Source organism: Rhinopithecus roxellana, chromosome 16 (assembly GCF_007565055.1).
Source record: "Rhinopithecus roxellana isolate Shanxi Qingling chromosome 16, ASM756505v1, whole genome shotgun sequence".
In the NCBI taxonomy this organism is placed as follows: Eukaryota; Metazoa; Chordata; class Mammalia; order Primates; family Cercopithecidae; genus Rhinopithecus; species Rhinopithecus roxellana.
This window is the reverse complement of record NC_044564.1, coordinates 39571556-39587577: the sequence shown is the minus strand read 5'-3', so window position 1 is coordinate 39587577 and position 16022 is coordinate 39571556. Positions and strand designations below refer to the sequence as shown.

Sequence of the window (16022 nt, the reverse complement as noted above, 5' to 3'; positions counted from 1 at the left end):
CTAATTTTATAGACATTGAGAGTAATGCCCCATTACTAAAAAAGAATGGTGGGGACTGGGCATGGTGGCTCATGCCAATAATCCCAACACTTTGGGAGGTTGAAGGGGGAGGATTGCTTGAGGCCAGAAGTTCAAGATCAGCCTGGGCAACATAGTGAGACCCCATCTCTAAAAAAAATCAGCTAGACGTGATAGTGCAAGCCTGTAGTCCCAGCTGCTTAGGAGGCTGAGGTGAGAGAATCACTTGGACCCAGGAGTTCAAGGCTGCAGTGAGCTTCTTGGCACTTCACTCTAGCCTGGGTGACAGAGGGAAACCCTGTTTCTAAAAAATAAAATAAAATAGAAAGAATGGTGAAGAACAGTACTGAAGAATGTCCCAACCAAGCAAAAACCCTAAACTGTAAAATATTTAAATAACTTGTAAATAAACCTCACCAACGATGACATGCCCAACGATTCCTGTAAACACTTTGGGATTCACCATCCAGAATGTACTGTAATGAATAGTGAATATAAAAATGCCTTCATAAACGAATTTAATGAAAAGTGAATTTCTAGGTGCAGAATTTAAAAGGATACATTTAAATGTAATGCTTTGAAAAGGTAAACAACTCTCCTGAGAGAGGCTGAAGAAGACCTGGTAAATGCGGGGATGGGCTGTGTTTCTAGATTGAAAGGCTCAGTATTGTAAAGACATAATTCTGCAAAATTGACCGAGAGAGCCTCTCCTCTCCCCAAACTCTCTTGAAATTACGTCCACCGTCATGTCTATGTTAATTCACAAATTTAAGCAGAGAGTAAAGATCACAACCTTTCACAAACTGAAAAAGCTTATGATTAATACAGAAACATTTTTGTTCATTGTACAAAATGACTGTGATATAAAAACATATTTTAAAATAAGTATCACAACCAATTTTGATTATGTGTATATATGTGCTTATGTATATACTTGTGAATGTATACATATGTGTATGTGTGTGTATGCGTACATACATGTATGTGCATCTGTGTGTGTATATATGTATATATGTATATACACACAGATGCACATGCACAAAAACAAATGGAAGGGACAGATTGGAAAGCAAGCATTTCTCCTTTCTCTCTCTCTCTCTTTCTTTCTTTCTTTTTTGAGACAGTGGTTTTACACTGTTGTGCCCAGGCTGGTAGTGACATGGTGTGATCTTGGACGCTCACTGCATAACCTCTTCCCCAGGGTTCAACGATTCTCGTCTCAGCCCCCTGAGTAGTTGGGACTACATGTGGCACCACCACATCAGCTATTTTTTTGTATTTTTTAGTAGAGACAAGTTTTACCAGGTTGTGTCCTCTGGTTTTGAACTCCAGACATCAGGTGATCCACCTGCCTTGGGCTCCCAAAGTGCTGGGATTAAAGATGTGAGCCACGGCATCTGGCCGGAAAGCACGCATGTCTGTGTATACTTTTGTCTATATTTTTAACATGAATGAATGAATTATACAAATTACCTACTCATAAATTTTTTTTTTTTTACAAAAATTCCTTAAATTTGAAATACCATGAAGCTACTAAATCCAACCACATTCGTATTAGTATCATACCAATTCAAAGAGAGGGTGTTTTCAAAGGATTTTAGAAACCAGTATTTTTACTTGTACATTCCGTGTTGGATACTTTCTAGAGACCAAAAAAACAAAAATACAAAGATATTTTAGAAATTTAGCAATTTTAACTGTTGTATAATATGTATTGTTATTTGAAATCATAGGATAAAGCCAATAAATAATTATACTAATCATATTTGGAATCAATATTTTTCACAGTAAAAAAATGAGACAACTATAAAATTAAAGAAAATAAATGTAAACACTGTATGGTTATAATGGAATGATTTTATTTTAATAGTAACATGTGCGTGTACAACTAAAGATCTAAAAATATATACTATAAGGTTAATTAACAGTAGTGTTTAGTTAACAGTAGTAGTGTTGGGATGGTATTATACAAATATGATGCTTTTCTTCTTTTCTTTTTCTTTTTTTTTTGAGACAGGGCTTGCTTTGTCACTGAGCGACTGAGGTTGGCAGTGACATGTAAATCATGCTCACTGCAGCTGTGACCTCTTGCCTCTTGAGCATTGTACAAAAGTAGGTGTGGCACTACAGGCCTGGCTAACGGATTTTTATGAGGTGGGTGTGTGGGGGGGTTGTGTGTGGGGTGGGCGCTGTGTGTGTGTTTGTAGAGACAGGGTTCTTGCCAGTTTCCCAGGCTGTTCAAATCTGAGTCTCAAAACAATCCTCCTACCCCAGCCTCCCAAATTGCTAAGATTACAGGCGTGAGCCACCACACCAGAGATTGATGCTTTTATTTTCTTATGTTTCTGCTTGTTTCTATTTCTTAATTTTCCATAAGGTGCATATTCTTTTAGGTCGGTGCAAAAGTAGCAGCTTTTGCCATTAAAGGCTTTCATTATAATAGTACCAGAAATTGACAAGAAAGATAGCATTAATAAAAAAAGGGTTGAGCCAGGTTACATTGTGTTATTCTCAGCCGTGTCTAGAACCTGAGCTCGCGTGCGGGTGAGGCCGGTGGAGCGCTGTGACTTACTTTTTCATTTGGTAGTAGCCCTTTTTCACAGTTCCAAAATTACCAGAGCCCAGCTCTTTGTCTTCCAGCGTCAGCAGCTTTCGGTCCAGGTAAACCTCCTTGGGCCTGATCTCCTCAGGGTCCGCATAGGGGCTCTCATACACCTCTGTGTCCATGGGTAGGGCTTCTCTCTGGGGGGCCCTGCAAGGCAGTCAAGAAACACACAACCCGGAGCTGGACCCCACATCAGGAGTCATCCTTCCAAGAACACGATTTTCATGGGAGTGTGAACTCAGAGTAGCATCAGTGTTGCAAGGGATGAGAAATTTGAAGAAGGGGCGGCGGGACGTTTCCCAACGGTCACTGGGGTGAGGAGGTGGGAAGACAATTCATTCAAAGCACCACCACTCAGGGCACGTAGTGTCTGTGCCTACCACCAGATGTGAGGGTCTACGTGGCTAACGGTGGCTGCACTAAATCACGAAGTGGGGGTGGATTCGCTGAAACAACCTTACAAACTTACAAGTGACACGCGTTCGCTCTGTGAATGTCCCTTGAATGAAAGCAAGTCTCACCTTTTTCTGCAGCCCAGGGTGCAACTTCTGGCTCATACGGATTGAATGACACGGCACTCTCTGGCCGGTTCCCTTGGGCAGGGGAGGGCTAAAGTACATAAAGGACAACAGGTCATTTTTCTTCATCCATACAACCGTTAAATTGATCTGCATAATTATTTTTATTTTCCAATAATCACAGTTTAACTTTTGCAGGAAAGACAAAGGAAAGAACAGGGAGGAAAATAAGGCTGATCTCATTCTTCGGGCAATTCTTTGGATCTTGCAAGGGCCAAAGCAAGCTTGTGCTGCTACAACTCGAGGGATCCTGCGAGGTGTTCAGAGGGTGTGGTGAGAGTCAACTCCACTGGCCTGGATAGAGCTGCTTGCCCACTCACCCCCTTGCACATCCTATTCCTACCTACCAAAGGTCACTGACGATGTGCGTGTTCGCCTTGGATGCATTTTCCTCCTTTAACTCATGCTCTTCAATTTCATATTACACTGAATATTATTTACAATATTACACTGAGGATATTATTTAAAGAGGAAAACTAGTCCTCATCAGCTGCTCCCATCTACTTCCCAGCTCCAAAGCACGTATGTTTTCCTAGTCTCCACCCACGTCTTTATCTTCAGTGGAGATGCAGCAGCATTGGGGGGATGGATGGTAGAGGGTGGCACTGGTCAGTGACTACAGGTCCCAAGGGAAGGCCAGTTGCTGCCACCTAGGCCAGCAATGCTCTTGCTGCCACGGCTGCTGCTGGAAATCAGTACCCCTGTGAGACGGGGGCTCCTCTTTGTGCAGCTGAAGGAAGGCAATTCTTCCTGATGCCCACAGCAGGTAATAGAGGCATATCTGAGACAAAGTTATGCAGCCTGTTAACAGCAACCTTCCCTATTATTTGATCCACATCAGTTTATATCATGAAACAACTGGGTGGAGGGAAATCTACTCATTATCCTAAGGACTTTCCCTTTTGAAAGTCTCTGCCTTGAGTTTTCCTGACCCACTCTTTTTTCCAAATTAAAACAAGATTCTTGCGACTAAATTTGATTCACAGGAGAACCATGATTCAGATGCTTTTTTTTTTTTTTTTTTCAGTGTGAGTTGAGTCACAATTCTACGTATCAATTGACCTCTTCAGTGCCCAAACACTTGCCACGAAGAAATGAGATACTGCCAGATTTTGGAGAAAGTTAAAGAAACAGATACATTAAGCTTAACATGACAGTCACTTATCTTACGGTACACACTAAATCCTCATGTGCCTTATTAATATTACAAGGCCAGAAACCAAAAGCAGAATCATGAGGTCACAATGCACCACTACCGCCACTCAGCCATTGTTTCCAAACAGCCAGGCATTCTTCTTTCACGCGGTCTGCTGAGCACTTCAGAGGCAGGCATTGCTCACCACGGCCCAAGCTAAAGGACATCTGGTCTTATCTGTAAAAATGATGTCGACGGGATCCATTTTCTCACAGATGATCTCAGCATTCTTACTGAACTGATTAACAGAAGTAACTATGATACATCAGAATAAAAATAGAATATAAGTTCAAGGTGGGGGAGACATTTATTCACCCCATTGGGGACTGTGCCACATCCACAAGGACGCTCAATAAAAATGTGTTGAACAAACATATGAATGAATGGATGGGCGAATGAATGAAAATAACTTCTAAAAACTAGAAGATGTGAAGTATAAGCTAATGTGCTTTAAAAATGAGCTCTCTCTCAAGCCTTTATGCTAATGAAGAGAAATAAGAATGAATAATTCCAAATGACAGTCTATTTCTTTTAAACATTTACATATGATTACAGGACTGTGCTATGGTTTCACTTCTGATTTGTAATACAATTACCCTGCCTCTGGAAAGCTGGGTGAGGGAGGTGGGAAAGATCATTTCATTCAATAGCACCACCACCACTCATGGGCACGTGGTGTCTGCTGCCTGCCACCAGATGTGAGTGTCTCCATGGCTAACTGTGGCTGCACTGAAATCACGGATGTGGGATGGATTCGGGAACCAACTCTACAAACTTACAAGTGACCACACGCTTCGCTCTGTGAATGTCCTTGAATGAAAGCAAGTCTCACCTTTTTCTGCAGCCCAGGGTGCAAACTGGGTGACAGAAACTGGGTGATTCCCTAGGCTTTCCATCCTTCTTTTTTGCCCAGTTCTCTCCCTCTCGCAACCAATCCTAGGCTGAAAATAGGTTTTTTTGTTTGTTTGTTTGTTTTTTAAGCCTCTTTACGGGTTAACATTTACTGTCATTTCAACTCCTTTGATTTTCCTTGTAGGCAGGCACATTCTGAGATCCAAAGACAAAACTTGAAAAGACATAGCATTAAAGCATGTCCTCGGACTAGCCATCACAGGCGATGAGAGGGAGCATCACCCCTTCTTGATATAAGACCTCCTGTCCCTCCCACTGAGGGCATTATCCCGGGGTTGCAGCCTCTCTACACTCACAGAATGTTCTCCAGACCAGGAGGACTTCCAAATGGCTTGTTCCAATTAAACCAGAATGCAATTCCCTGACATACGAATCCTATAGGGAACAATTTTAAAACAGAGATGGGGTTGTCAAAATATGCTGAAAGGGATACTAGGGTGTCAGGAATGAGTAAGAATTAGTAGCGATGGACACAGAGAATCTAAACCCCTGGGCATGAATAATTTATACCCTTACTACCAGTGTGTTGTTCAGCCCTAGTCTATCTTGGCTTATGGATAGGGAAACAGATGGGAGATCTTCCTTGGAAGTTAGAACTCCATGTTTATAGCCAAGGAATCTTGGGGTTTCATTTCCATGCTGCCCAGCACAGACCACTATGTGATTGTGAGCCTTTTAAGCCAAGCCACAAAGAACCCTCATGGCTCTCAATAACCCCACATCAACTCTCTCCTACCCAGATCCCTGGGCTCCCTCCCTCTGTCGCTTTCTGGTGACTAACGGGACTGGAGCAAAGAATGATGCCACAATTGGAAGAATGTGGAAGAAATGGGAGGTTTCCTATTGAGTCAGTTAAAAGAACAGTAGTTATTTTATGATAAAGATGACGCAAAATCCACGTTTCATCTTTCCCAAAGCACTTGGTGGATATGCCACTTAGTAGAACAATAACTAAAACAACCTCTAAAAGAAAATGCCCAGTTAAAAAGAAAAATTTAGGCCGGGCATGGTGGCTCACGCCTATAATCCCAGCACTTTGGGAGGCCGAGGCAGGTGGATCACAAGGTCAGGAGATCGAGACCATCCTGGCTAACACGGTGAAACCCTGTCTCTACTAAAAATACAAAAACTTAGCCGGGTGTGGTGGCGGGCGCCTGTAGTCCCAGCTACTTGGGAGGCTGAGGCAGGAAAATGGCGGGAACCCGGGAGGTGGAGCTTGCAGTGAGCTGAGATCACGCCACTGCACTCCAGCCTGGGAGACACAGCAAGACTCCGTCTCAAAAAAAAAAAAAAGAAAAATTTGAGGAGTTTGTAAAGAATGAGCACAGTGGCATAATGATAACTTGTAAAAATATTATTTTTAAAATGTAATGACATTTAATTTTAATAAAAACTGTATTTCCAGTCTATATTATCATTAACCCTTTATTCTTTATGTTTGTATTTGAGAGATCCATTCTGTCCTAATCAATAAGTGTCATCTGTTCTGCATGGTGAGCAACAAGCTGTAAATGAAATGTTGACCATTCCATTTTCTTCATTTTCGCCAATACTCAGAACAGGCTCAAACCCGCAGTCCACCACTAGATGGCATGAGCCACCTTAGCTTTCTACCTTCTGAAAGAACAACTGGTGATTTTTCCTTAAATTTTATAAATTCAGGTAATGACATCACTCTGCAATAATAAGTCCAGTTATAAATTATTATCCCTGATTTCCTATTGGTAAGGTTTAACTGCAAATAGAAAATGTACTTCACAAGTATTCCTTGAGCGCCTATGTTTAAAAGCTGGGGATCCAAAAGTGAACAAAAGAGGAAAAAATTATTGGTCTATGGAACTGACAGGCCCATGCAGAGTTTCCTGATTCCAGAGTATTGCCAAGTGTCCTAACATCCATTTACTAGATCTTAATTTTTACTCCTAGATTCTTGGGCCATTTTCAAATTAGGCAATAGCAGTAATGCAGATGACAATACAGTCATCAGTCATCACAATAATAGTGACAAAAGAGCCAGTTGGCTTTAGAACATTGGCTGCAATAAACTAGATGTGGTTTCCTTTTTTTGGAGGAATTACCCTGGTTCAGTAGACCCCCCCCACAGGTGAGGGCAGACTGTTGGCCAGGAAATAGGCTACCATTAGCCTTGCTCTGAGATCCATGAAAATAACACTTGACCTCTGCAATTACTCTTCTCTTACAGCGAAGATCTAAAATTTGTTCCTTTATAATTATATGAAAACACATTTTCTCAAGGGTCTAGCCTACTAAGGCATTACCAAGCAAAAGAGTATGACTTGAGGATGTTTCTTTCTTTTTTCTCTTCCCACTGAGCCCTGTACTTAAATGTGAGTTTTAAAATATTATAATCACCAATGTATGTGTTGGAATAAAACATGAAAAATGGGTTTTAATTGGAAATTCTGGGACACATTTCAGTTTAATCCTCTTAGGGGATGTGCCTTTGAAATGCAAAGCTGAAAAGTTCCCTGGAAGTCTTTAGGGATGCTGCTGTTCAATTTCCACCTATTTTCCATAAAAGAAGGATGAGGTTCTGTGTTTAAAGCAGGAGAGAAAGAAATTCCAGGACTAATACTGGGAGGGGTTTAATTCATTTAAAGACTACTAGTTGTATTCTTAAGTTAATTTTGTTTATATTATATAAGCATGTTACTAATTTCTTTTCTTTTCTCTTTTCTTTTTCAGAAAGAGTCTTGTTCTGTTGCCCAGGCTGGAGTGCAGTGGCATGATCTCTGCAATCTCCGCCTCCCAGGCTTAAGTGATTTTCCTGCTTCAGCCTCCTGAGTAGCTGGGAGTATAGGTGTGTGCCACCACGCCTGGCTAATTTTTATATTTGTAATAGAGACGAGTTTTCACCATATTGGCCAGGCTCGTCTTGACCTCAAGTGATCCACCTGCCTCAGCCTCCCAAAGGCCTGGGATTACAGGCATGAGCCACTGTGCTTGGAAGTGTGCTACTAATTTCTAAACACAAGTTTAAAATGCATCAGCCTGTTAGTAATGTTATGAAACATTTAAATTATCTGATTCATAATCATCTTCAAATCGAAACATACTTTTCATTAACTATCTAGATGCTATAGGTAATTCAAGTTCTAACATACATTTTTTGTGCCTGAATTATTAAAACAACTATTTATGCTGAGCAAATTAACAAGTTCAAGAAAGTTATTTATCTCTTAGCTAACATGATGGGACATTTGACATAATTCTCACAATTCTTTTCTCATGACTGATTACATAATGGAAAGTTCCCCGTGTGTTTGTGAAAATATACATATTAGCTCTAAAATATTTCTGATAAGCAATTAAAATATTTTTAGTCTATAGCTTAAACCATACAACTTTGATCTTTTAAAAATTATCTCTTGATATTTTTGGCACTATATATGTGTCATCATTAGTAATACTTATTCCCAGTTTCTTACTTCTATAAAAAATTCAATGTATACTTTAATGTTCTTATAAACTTAAATAGAAACCAAACTTCTTTTTTTTTTTTTGCCAGAAAGGTATTTTCACAATATTAATCAGATTAATTACACTCTACTATTTAATTTTGTTTTAAAAAATGGATTAAAATTTTTTAACAGGCTCAAATTTAAAAAGATACAACAGAATTTACAATGAAAAGTGGAATTTCTTAACATTCCCATCTCTTACTCCAGAGGCAACCAGCATTGCCAGTATTTTCTGTATTTTTCTAGGACACTCTATACGATATCAACACATTCTGTATATATGTGTGTACGTGTGTGTGTGCATGACATTGTCTTTTACAGTTAACATTATATTTTGAAAACAATTCTAGATCTCAGCTGCCTCCCACGGTAGCAATTTTACTGTAACCAATTTCATTTGTCTTCCACTGATAAGCATTTAAATTATTATCAGACTTTGTCAATTATACAATTTCGGAAAAAATACCTTCACATGTACATGATTTCACATAAATGCAAGACTATCTGTACATACTTAGAAATACAATTGCAGAGCCTTTCTTACAGATTGCATCATTTCAGACTTCCCCAAGGAAGAGTAGTAGTGCTAATCTAACATGCCTTTACTACAGTGTTACCAAGCTTTTAAAATATGGATCCATTTCATAGGTGGACACAGTTAAGCACCATAGTTTTAATTTGCATTTCTCTTCTCATGAAGTTAAACAACATTTCATAAGTTTAAAAACTATTTATGGCCGGGTGCAATGGCTCACGCCTGTAATCTCAGCACTTTGGGAGGCTAAGGCAGGTGGATCCCGAGGTCAGGAGATCGAGACCATCCTGGCTAACATGGTGAAACCCCGTCTCTACTAAAAAATACAAAAAATTAGCCAGGCGTGGTGGTGGGTGCCTGTAGTTCCAGCTACTCGGGAGACTAAGGCAGGAGAATGGCAAGAACCCGGGAGGCGGAGCTTGCAGTGAGCCGAGATGGCACCACTGCACTCTAGCCTGGGTGACAGCCGTCTCAAAAAACAAAAAACAAAACAACAACAACAAAAAACAACAAAAAAGAACTAGTTATATTTGCTTTACTATAAACTACTACTGATATTCCCTGTCCATTATCCTAGTAGACAGTTAATATTTTTCTTCATGATTTATAGAATCTCTTTGTATATTAAAGCTATTAATCTATGTGTCAGCATTAGTGCTACTTACTCCCAGTTTCTCATTTCTCTTTTGATGATGTTATAGCTCTTATCTACACACATATCTCTTTATTTTTAGGTGGTAACTGATATTTTCTTCAATTTTTTTCTGACATGTTCTCCTGTAGTCTAAAGATGCACTAAAACTTATTTTCTAGGTATTTCTTTAGCCACTGTGGGTAATCTGTGGGTGTGTTTTGCCTTGGGTAAACATGAAAAACATAGTTATTTTATTCAGGTATAAAATACACCTTTTCTTCCTCTCAAACACTGCATTAAATCGTTCTGTTCTATGGTCAACATGATTGAGAACTTTTTTTTTTTTAATTTTTTTATTATACTTTAAGTTCTAGGGTACATGTGCATAACGTGCAGGTTACATATGTATAATTATGCCATGTTGGTGTGCTGCACCCATCAACTCGTCAGCACCCATCAATTCATCATTTATATCATGTATAACTCCCCAGTGCAATCCCTCCCTCCTCTCCCCTCCCCATGATAGGCCCCAGTGTGTGATGTTCCCCTTCCCGAGTCCAAGTGATCTCATTGTTCAGTTCCCACCTATGAGTGAGAACATGCGGTGTTTGGTTTTCTCTTCTTGTGATAGTTTGCTAAGAATGATGGTTTCCAGCTGCATCCATGTCCCTACAAAGGACGCAAACTCATCCTTTTTTTATGGCTGCATAGTATTCCATGGTGTATATGTGCCACATTTTCTTAATCCAGTCTGTCACAGATGGACATTTGGGTTGATTCCAAGTCTTTGCTATTGTGAATAGTGCTGCAATAAACATACGTGTGCATGTGTCTTTGTAGTAGAATAATTTATAATCCTTTGGGTATATACCCAGTAGTGGGATGGCTGGGTCATATGGTACATTTAGTTCTAGATCCTTGAGGAATTGCCTTACTGTTTTCCATAATGGTTGAACTAGTTTACAATCCCACCAACAGTGTAAAAGTGTTCCTATTTCTCCACATCCTCTCCAACACCTGTTGTTTCCTGACTTCTTAATGATTGCCATTCTAACTGGTGTGAGATGGTATCTCATTGTGGTTTTGATTTGCATTTCTCTGATGGCCGAGTGATGATGAGCATTTTTTCATGTGTCTGTTGGCTGTATGAATGTCTTCTTTTGAGAAATGTCTGTTCATATCCTTTCCCCACTTTTTGATGGGGTTGTTTTTTTCTTGTATATTTGTTTGAGTTCTTTGTAGATTCTGGATATTAGCCCTCTGTCAGATGAGTAGATTGCAAAAATTTTCTCCCATTCTGTAGGTTGCCTGTTCACTCTGATGGTAGTTTCTTTTGCTGTGCAAAAGCTCTTTAGTTTAATTAGATCCCATTTGTCAATTTTGGCTTTTGCTGCCGTTGCTTTTGGTGTTTTAGACATGAAGTCCTTGCCCATGCCTATGTCCTGAATGGTACTACCTAGATTTTCTTCTAGGGTTTTTATGGTATTAGGTCTAACATTTAAGTCTCTAATCCATCTTGAATTAATCTTCGTATAAGGGGTAAGGAAAGGATCCAGTTTTAGCTTTCTACTTATGGCTAGCCAATTTTCCCAGCACCATTTATTAAATAGGGAATCCTTTCCCCATTTCCTGTTTCTCTCAGGTTTGTCAAAGATCAGATGGCTGTAGATGTGCGGTATTATTTCTGAGGACTCTGTTCTGTTCCATTGGTCTATAGCTCTGTTTTGGTACCAGTACCATGCTGTTTTGGTTACGTAGCCTTGTAGTATAGTTTGAAGTCAGGTAGCGTGACACCTCCAGCTTTGTCCTTTTGACTTAGGATTGTCTTGGCAATGCGGGCTCTTTTTTGGTTCCATATGAACTTGAAAGCAGTTTTTTCCAATTCTGTGAAAAAACTCATTGGTAGCTTGATGGGGATGGCATTGAATCTATAAATAACCTTGGGCAGTATGGCCATTTTCACGATATTCATTCTTCCTATCCATGAGCATGGTATGTTTTTCCATTTGTTTGTGTCCTCTTTTATTTCACTGAACAGTGGTTTGTAGTTCTCCTTGAAGAGGTCCTTTACATCCCTTGTAAGTTGGATTCCTAGGTATTTTATTCTCTTTGAAGCAATTGTGAATGGAAGTTCATTCCTGATTTGGCTCTCTGCTTGTCTGTTACTGGTGTATAAGAATGCTTGTGATTTTTGCACATTAATTTTGTATCCTGAGACTTTGCTGAAGTTGCTTATCAGCTTAAGGAGATTTTGGGCTGAGACGATGGGGTTTTCTAAATATACAATCATGTCATCTGCAAACAGGGACAATTTGACTTCTTCTTTTCCTAACTGGATACCCTTGATTTCTTTCTCTTGCCTGATTGCCCTAGCCAGAACTTCCAACACTATGTTGAATAGGAGTGGTGAGAGAGGGCATCCCTGTCTTGTGCCAGTTTTCAAAGGGAATTTTTCCAGTTTTTGCCCATTCAGTATGATATTAGCTGTGGGTTTGTCATAAATAGCTCTTATTATTTTGAGGTACGTTCCATCAATACCGAATTTATTGAGCGTTTTTAGCATGAAGGGCTGTTGAATTTTGTCAAAAGCCTTTTCTGCATCTATTGAGATAATCATGTGGTTCTTGTCTTTGGTTCTGTTTATATGCTGGATTACGTATATTGATTTGCGAATGTTGAACCAGCCTTGCATCCCAGGGATGAAGCCCACTTGATCATGGTGGATAAGCTTTTTGATGTGCTGCTGAATCTGGTTTGCCAGTATTTTATTGAGAATTTTTGCATCGATGTTCATCAGGGATATTGGTCTAAAATTCTCTATTTTTGTTGTGTCTCTGCCAGGCTTTGGTATTAGGATGATGTTGGCCTCATAAAATGAGTTAGGGAGGATTCCCTCTTTTTCTATTGATTGGAATAGTTTCAGAAGGAATGGTACCAGCTCCTCCTTGTACCTCTGGTAGAATTCAGCTGTGAATCCATCTGGTCCTGGACTTTTTTTGGTGGGTAGGCTATTAATCGTTGCCTCAATTTCAGAGCCTGCTATTGGTCTATTCAGGGATTCAACTTCTTCCTGGTTTAGTCTTGGGAGAGTGTAAGTGTCCAGGAAATTATCCACTTCTTCTAGATTTTCTAGTTGATTTGCGTAGAGGCGTTTATAGTATTCTCTGATGGTTGTTTGTATTTCTGTGGGGTCGGTGGTGATATCCCCTTTATCATTTTTTATTGCGTCTATTTGATTCCTCTCTCTTTTCTTCTTTATTAGTCTTGCTAGCGGTCTGTCAATTTTGTTGATCTTTTCAAAAAACCAACTCCTGGATTCATTGATTTTTTGGAGGGTTTTTTGTGTCTCTATCTCCTTCAGTTCTGCTCTGATCTTAGTTATTTCTTGCCTTCTGCTAGCTTTTGAATGTGTTTGCTCTTGCCTCTCTAGTTCTTTTAATTGTGATGTTAGAGTGTCAATTTTAGATCTTTCCTGCTTTCTCTTGTGGGCATTTAGTGCTATAAATTTCCCTCTACACACTGCTTTAAATGTGTCCCAGAGATTCTGGTATGTTGTATCTTTGTTCTCATTGGTTTCAAAGAACATCTTTATTTCTGCTTTCATTTCGTTATGTACCCAGTAGTCATTCAGGAGCAGGTTGTTCAGTTTCCATGTAGTGGAGCGGTTTTGATTGAGTTTCTTAGTCCTGAGTTCTAGTTTGATTGCACTGTGGTCTGAGAGACAGTTTGTTATAATTTCTGTTCTTTTATATTGGCTGAGGAGTGCTTTACTTCCAATTATGTGGTCAATTTTGGAATAAGTGCGATGTGGTGCTGAGAAGAATGTATATTCTCTTGATTTGGGGTGGAGAGTTCTATAGATGTCTATTAGGTCCGCTTGGTGCAGAGATGAGTTCAATTCCTGGATATCCTTGTTAACTTTCTGTCTCGTTGATCTGTCTAATGTTGACAGTGGAGTATTGAAGTCTCCCATTATTATTGTATGGGAGTCTAAGTCTCTTTGTAAGTCTCTAAGGACTTGCTTTATGAATCTGGGTGCTCCTGTATTGGGTGCATATATATTTAGGAGGGTTAGCTCTTCCTGTTGAATTGATCCCTTTACCATTATGTAATGGCCTTCTTTGTCTCTTTTGATCTTTGATGGTTTAAAGTCTGTTTTATCAGAGACTAGGATTGCAACCCCTGCTTTTTTTTGTTCTCCATTTGCTTGGTAGATCTTCCTCCATCCCTTTATTTTCAGCCTATGTATGTCTCTGCATGTGAGATGGGTCTCCTGAATACAGCAGACTGATGGGTCTTGACTCTTTATCCAGTTTGCCAGTCTGTGTCTTTTAATTGGAGCATTTAGTCCATTTACATTTAAGGTTAATATTGTTATGTGTGAACTTGATCCTGCCATTATATTAACTGGTTATTTTGCTCGTTAGTTGATACAGTTTCTTCCTAGCCTCGATGGTCTTTACATTTTGGCATGTTTTTGCAATGGCTGGTACCGGTTGTTCCTTTCCATGTTTAGGGCTTCCTTCAGGGTCTCTTGTAAGGCAGGCCTGGTGGTGACAAAATCTCTAAGCATTTGCGTATCTGTAAAGGATTTTATTTCTCCTTCACTGATGAAACTTAGTTTGGCTGGATATGAAATTCTGGGTTGAAAATTCTTTTCTTTAAGAATGTTGAATATTGGCCCCCACTCTCTTCTGGCTTGTAGAGTTTCTGCCGAGAGATCTGCTGTTAGTCTGATGGGCTTCCCTTTGTAGGTAACCCGACCTTTCTCTCTGGCTGCCCTTAAGATTTTTTCCTTCATTTCAACTTTGGTGAATCTGGCAATTATGTGTCTTGGAGTTGCTCTTCTGGAGGAGTATCTTTGTGGCGTTCTCTGTATTTCCTGAATTTGAATGTTGGCCTGCCCTACTAGGTTGGGGAAGTTCTCCTGGATGATATCCTGAAGAGTGTTTTCCAAGTTGGTTCCATTTTCCCCCTCACTTTCAGGCACCCCAATCAGACGTAGATTTGGTCTTTTTACATAATCCCATACTTCTTGCAGGCTTTGTTCATTTCTTTTTCTTCTTTTTTCTTTTGGTTTCTTTTCTCGCTTCATTTCATTCATTTGATCCTCAATCGCTGATACTCTTTCTTCCAGTTGATCGAGTCGGTTACTAAAGCTTGTGCATTTGTCACGTATTTCTCGTGTCATGGTTTTCATCTCTGTCATTTCGTTTATGACCTTCTCCACATTAATTAGTCTAGCTGTCAATTCTTCCACTCTTTTTTCAAGATTTTTAGTTTCTTTGCGCTGGGTACGTAATTCCTCCTTTAGCGCTGAGAAGTTTGATGGACTGAAGCCTTCTTCTCTCATCTCGTCAAAGTCATTCTCTGACCAGCTTTGATCCGTTGCTGGCAATGGGCTGCACTCCTTTGCAGGGGGAGATGCGCTCTTATTTTTTGAATTTCCAGCTTTTCTGCCCTGCTTTTTCCCCATCTTTGTGGTATTATCTGTCTCTGGTCTTTGATGATGGTGACGTACTGATGGGGTTTTGGTATAGGTCTCCTTCCTGTTTGATAGTTTTCCTTCTGACAGTCAGGACCCTCAGCTATAGGTCTGTTGGAGATTGCTTGAGGTCCACTCCCAAACCTGTTTGCCTGGGTATCAGCAGCAGAGGTTGCCGAAGATAGAATATTGCTGAACAGCAAGTGTACCTGTCTGATTCTTACTTTGGAAGCTTCCTCTCAGGGGTGTACTCCACCCTGTGAGGTGTGGGGTGTTAGACTGCCCCTAGTGGGGGATGTCTCCCAGCTAGGCTACTCAGGGGTCAGGGACCCACCTGAGCAGGCAGTCTGTCCCTTCTCAGATCTCAACCTCCGCGTTGGGAGATCCACGGCTCTCCCCAAAGCTGTCAGACAGAGTCGTTCGCGTCTGCACAGGCCCCCGCTGCTTCCCCTGTTGGTCTTCAGCTGTGCGCTGTCCCCAGAGGTGGAGTCTACAGAGACAGGCAGGCTTCCTTGAGCTGCTGTGAGCTCCACCCAGTTCGAGCTTCCCAGCGGCTTTTTTACCTACTTAAGCCTCAG

At 40.3% G+C, this 16022-nt stretch overlaps 1 protein-coding gene across 5 annotated transcripts in view; it reads right to left on the bottom strand.

Annotated features, from left to right (window-relative positions):
- Nucleotides 1–2279: 2279 nt before the first annotated feature.
- Nucleotides 2280–16022, bottom strand: part of SYK (spleen associated tyrosine kinase) — a 78766-nt gene continuing 65023 nt past the window's right edge. For 3 of the 5 annotated variants that reach the window (XM_030920417.1, XM_030920419.1, XM_030920418.1), the window contains exons 8-9: nt 3144–3232; nt 2282–2767 (exon numbers count right to left, since the gene is read on the bottom strand). In XM_030920417.1, the coding sequence (XP_030776277.1) occupies nt 2587–2767; nt 3144–3232 (270 nt within the window). In that variant the 3' untranslated portion in view covers nt 2282–2586. Of the gene's footprint in view, nt 2768–3143; nt 3233–16022 lie in introns of all 5 variants that reach the window. The other 2 variants (XM_030920420.1, XM_030920421.1) reach the window with 2 other exon arrangements.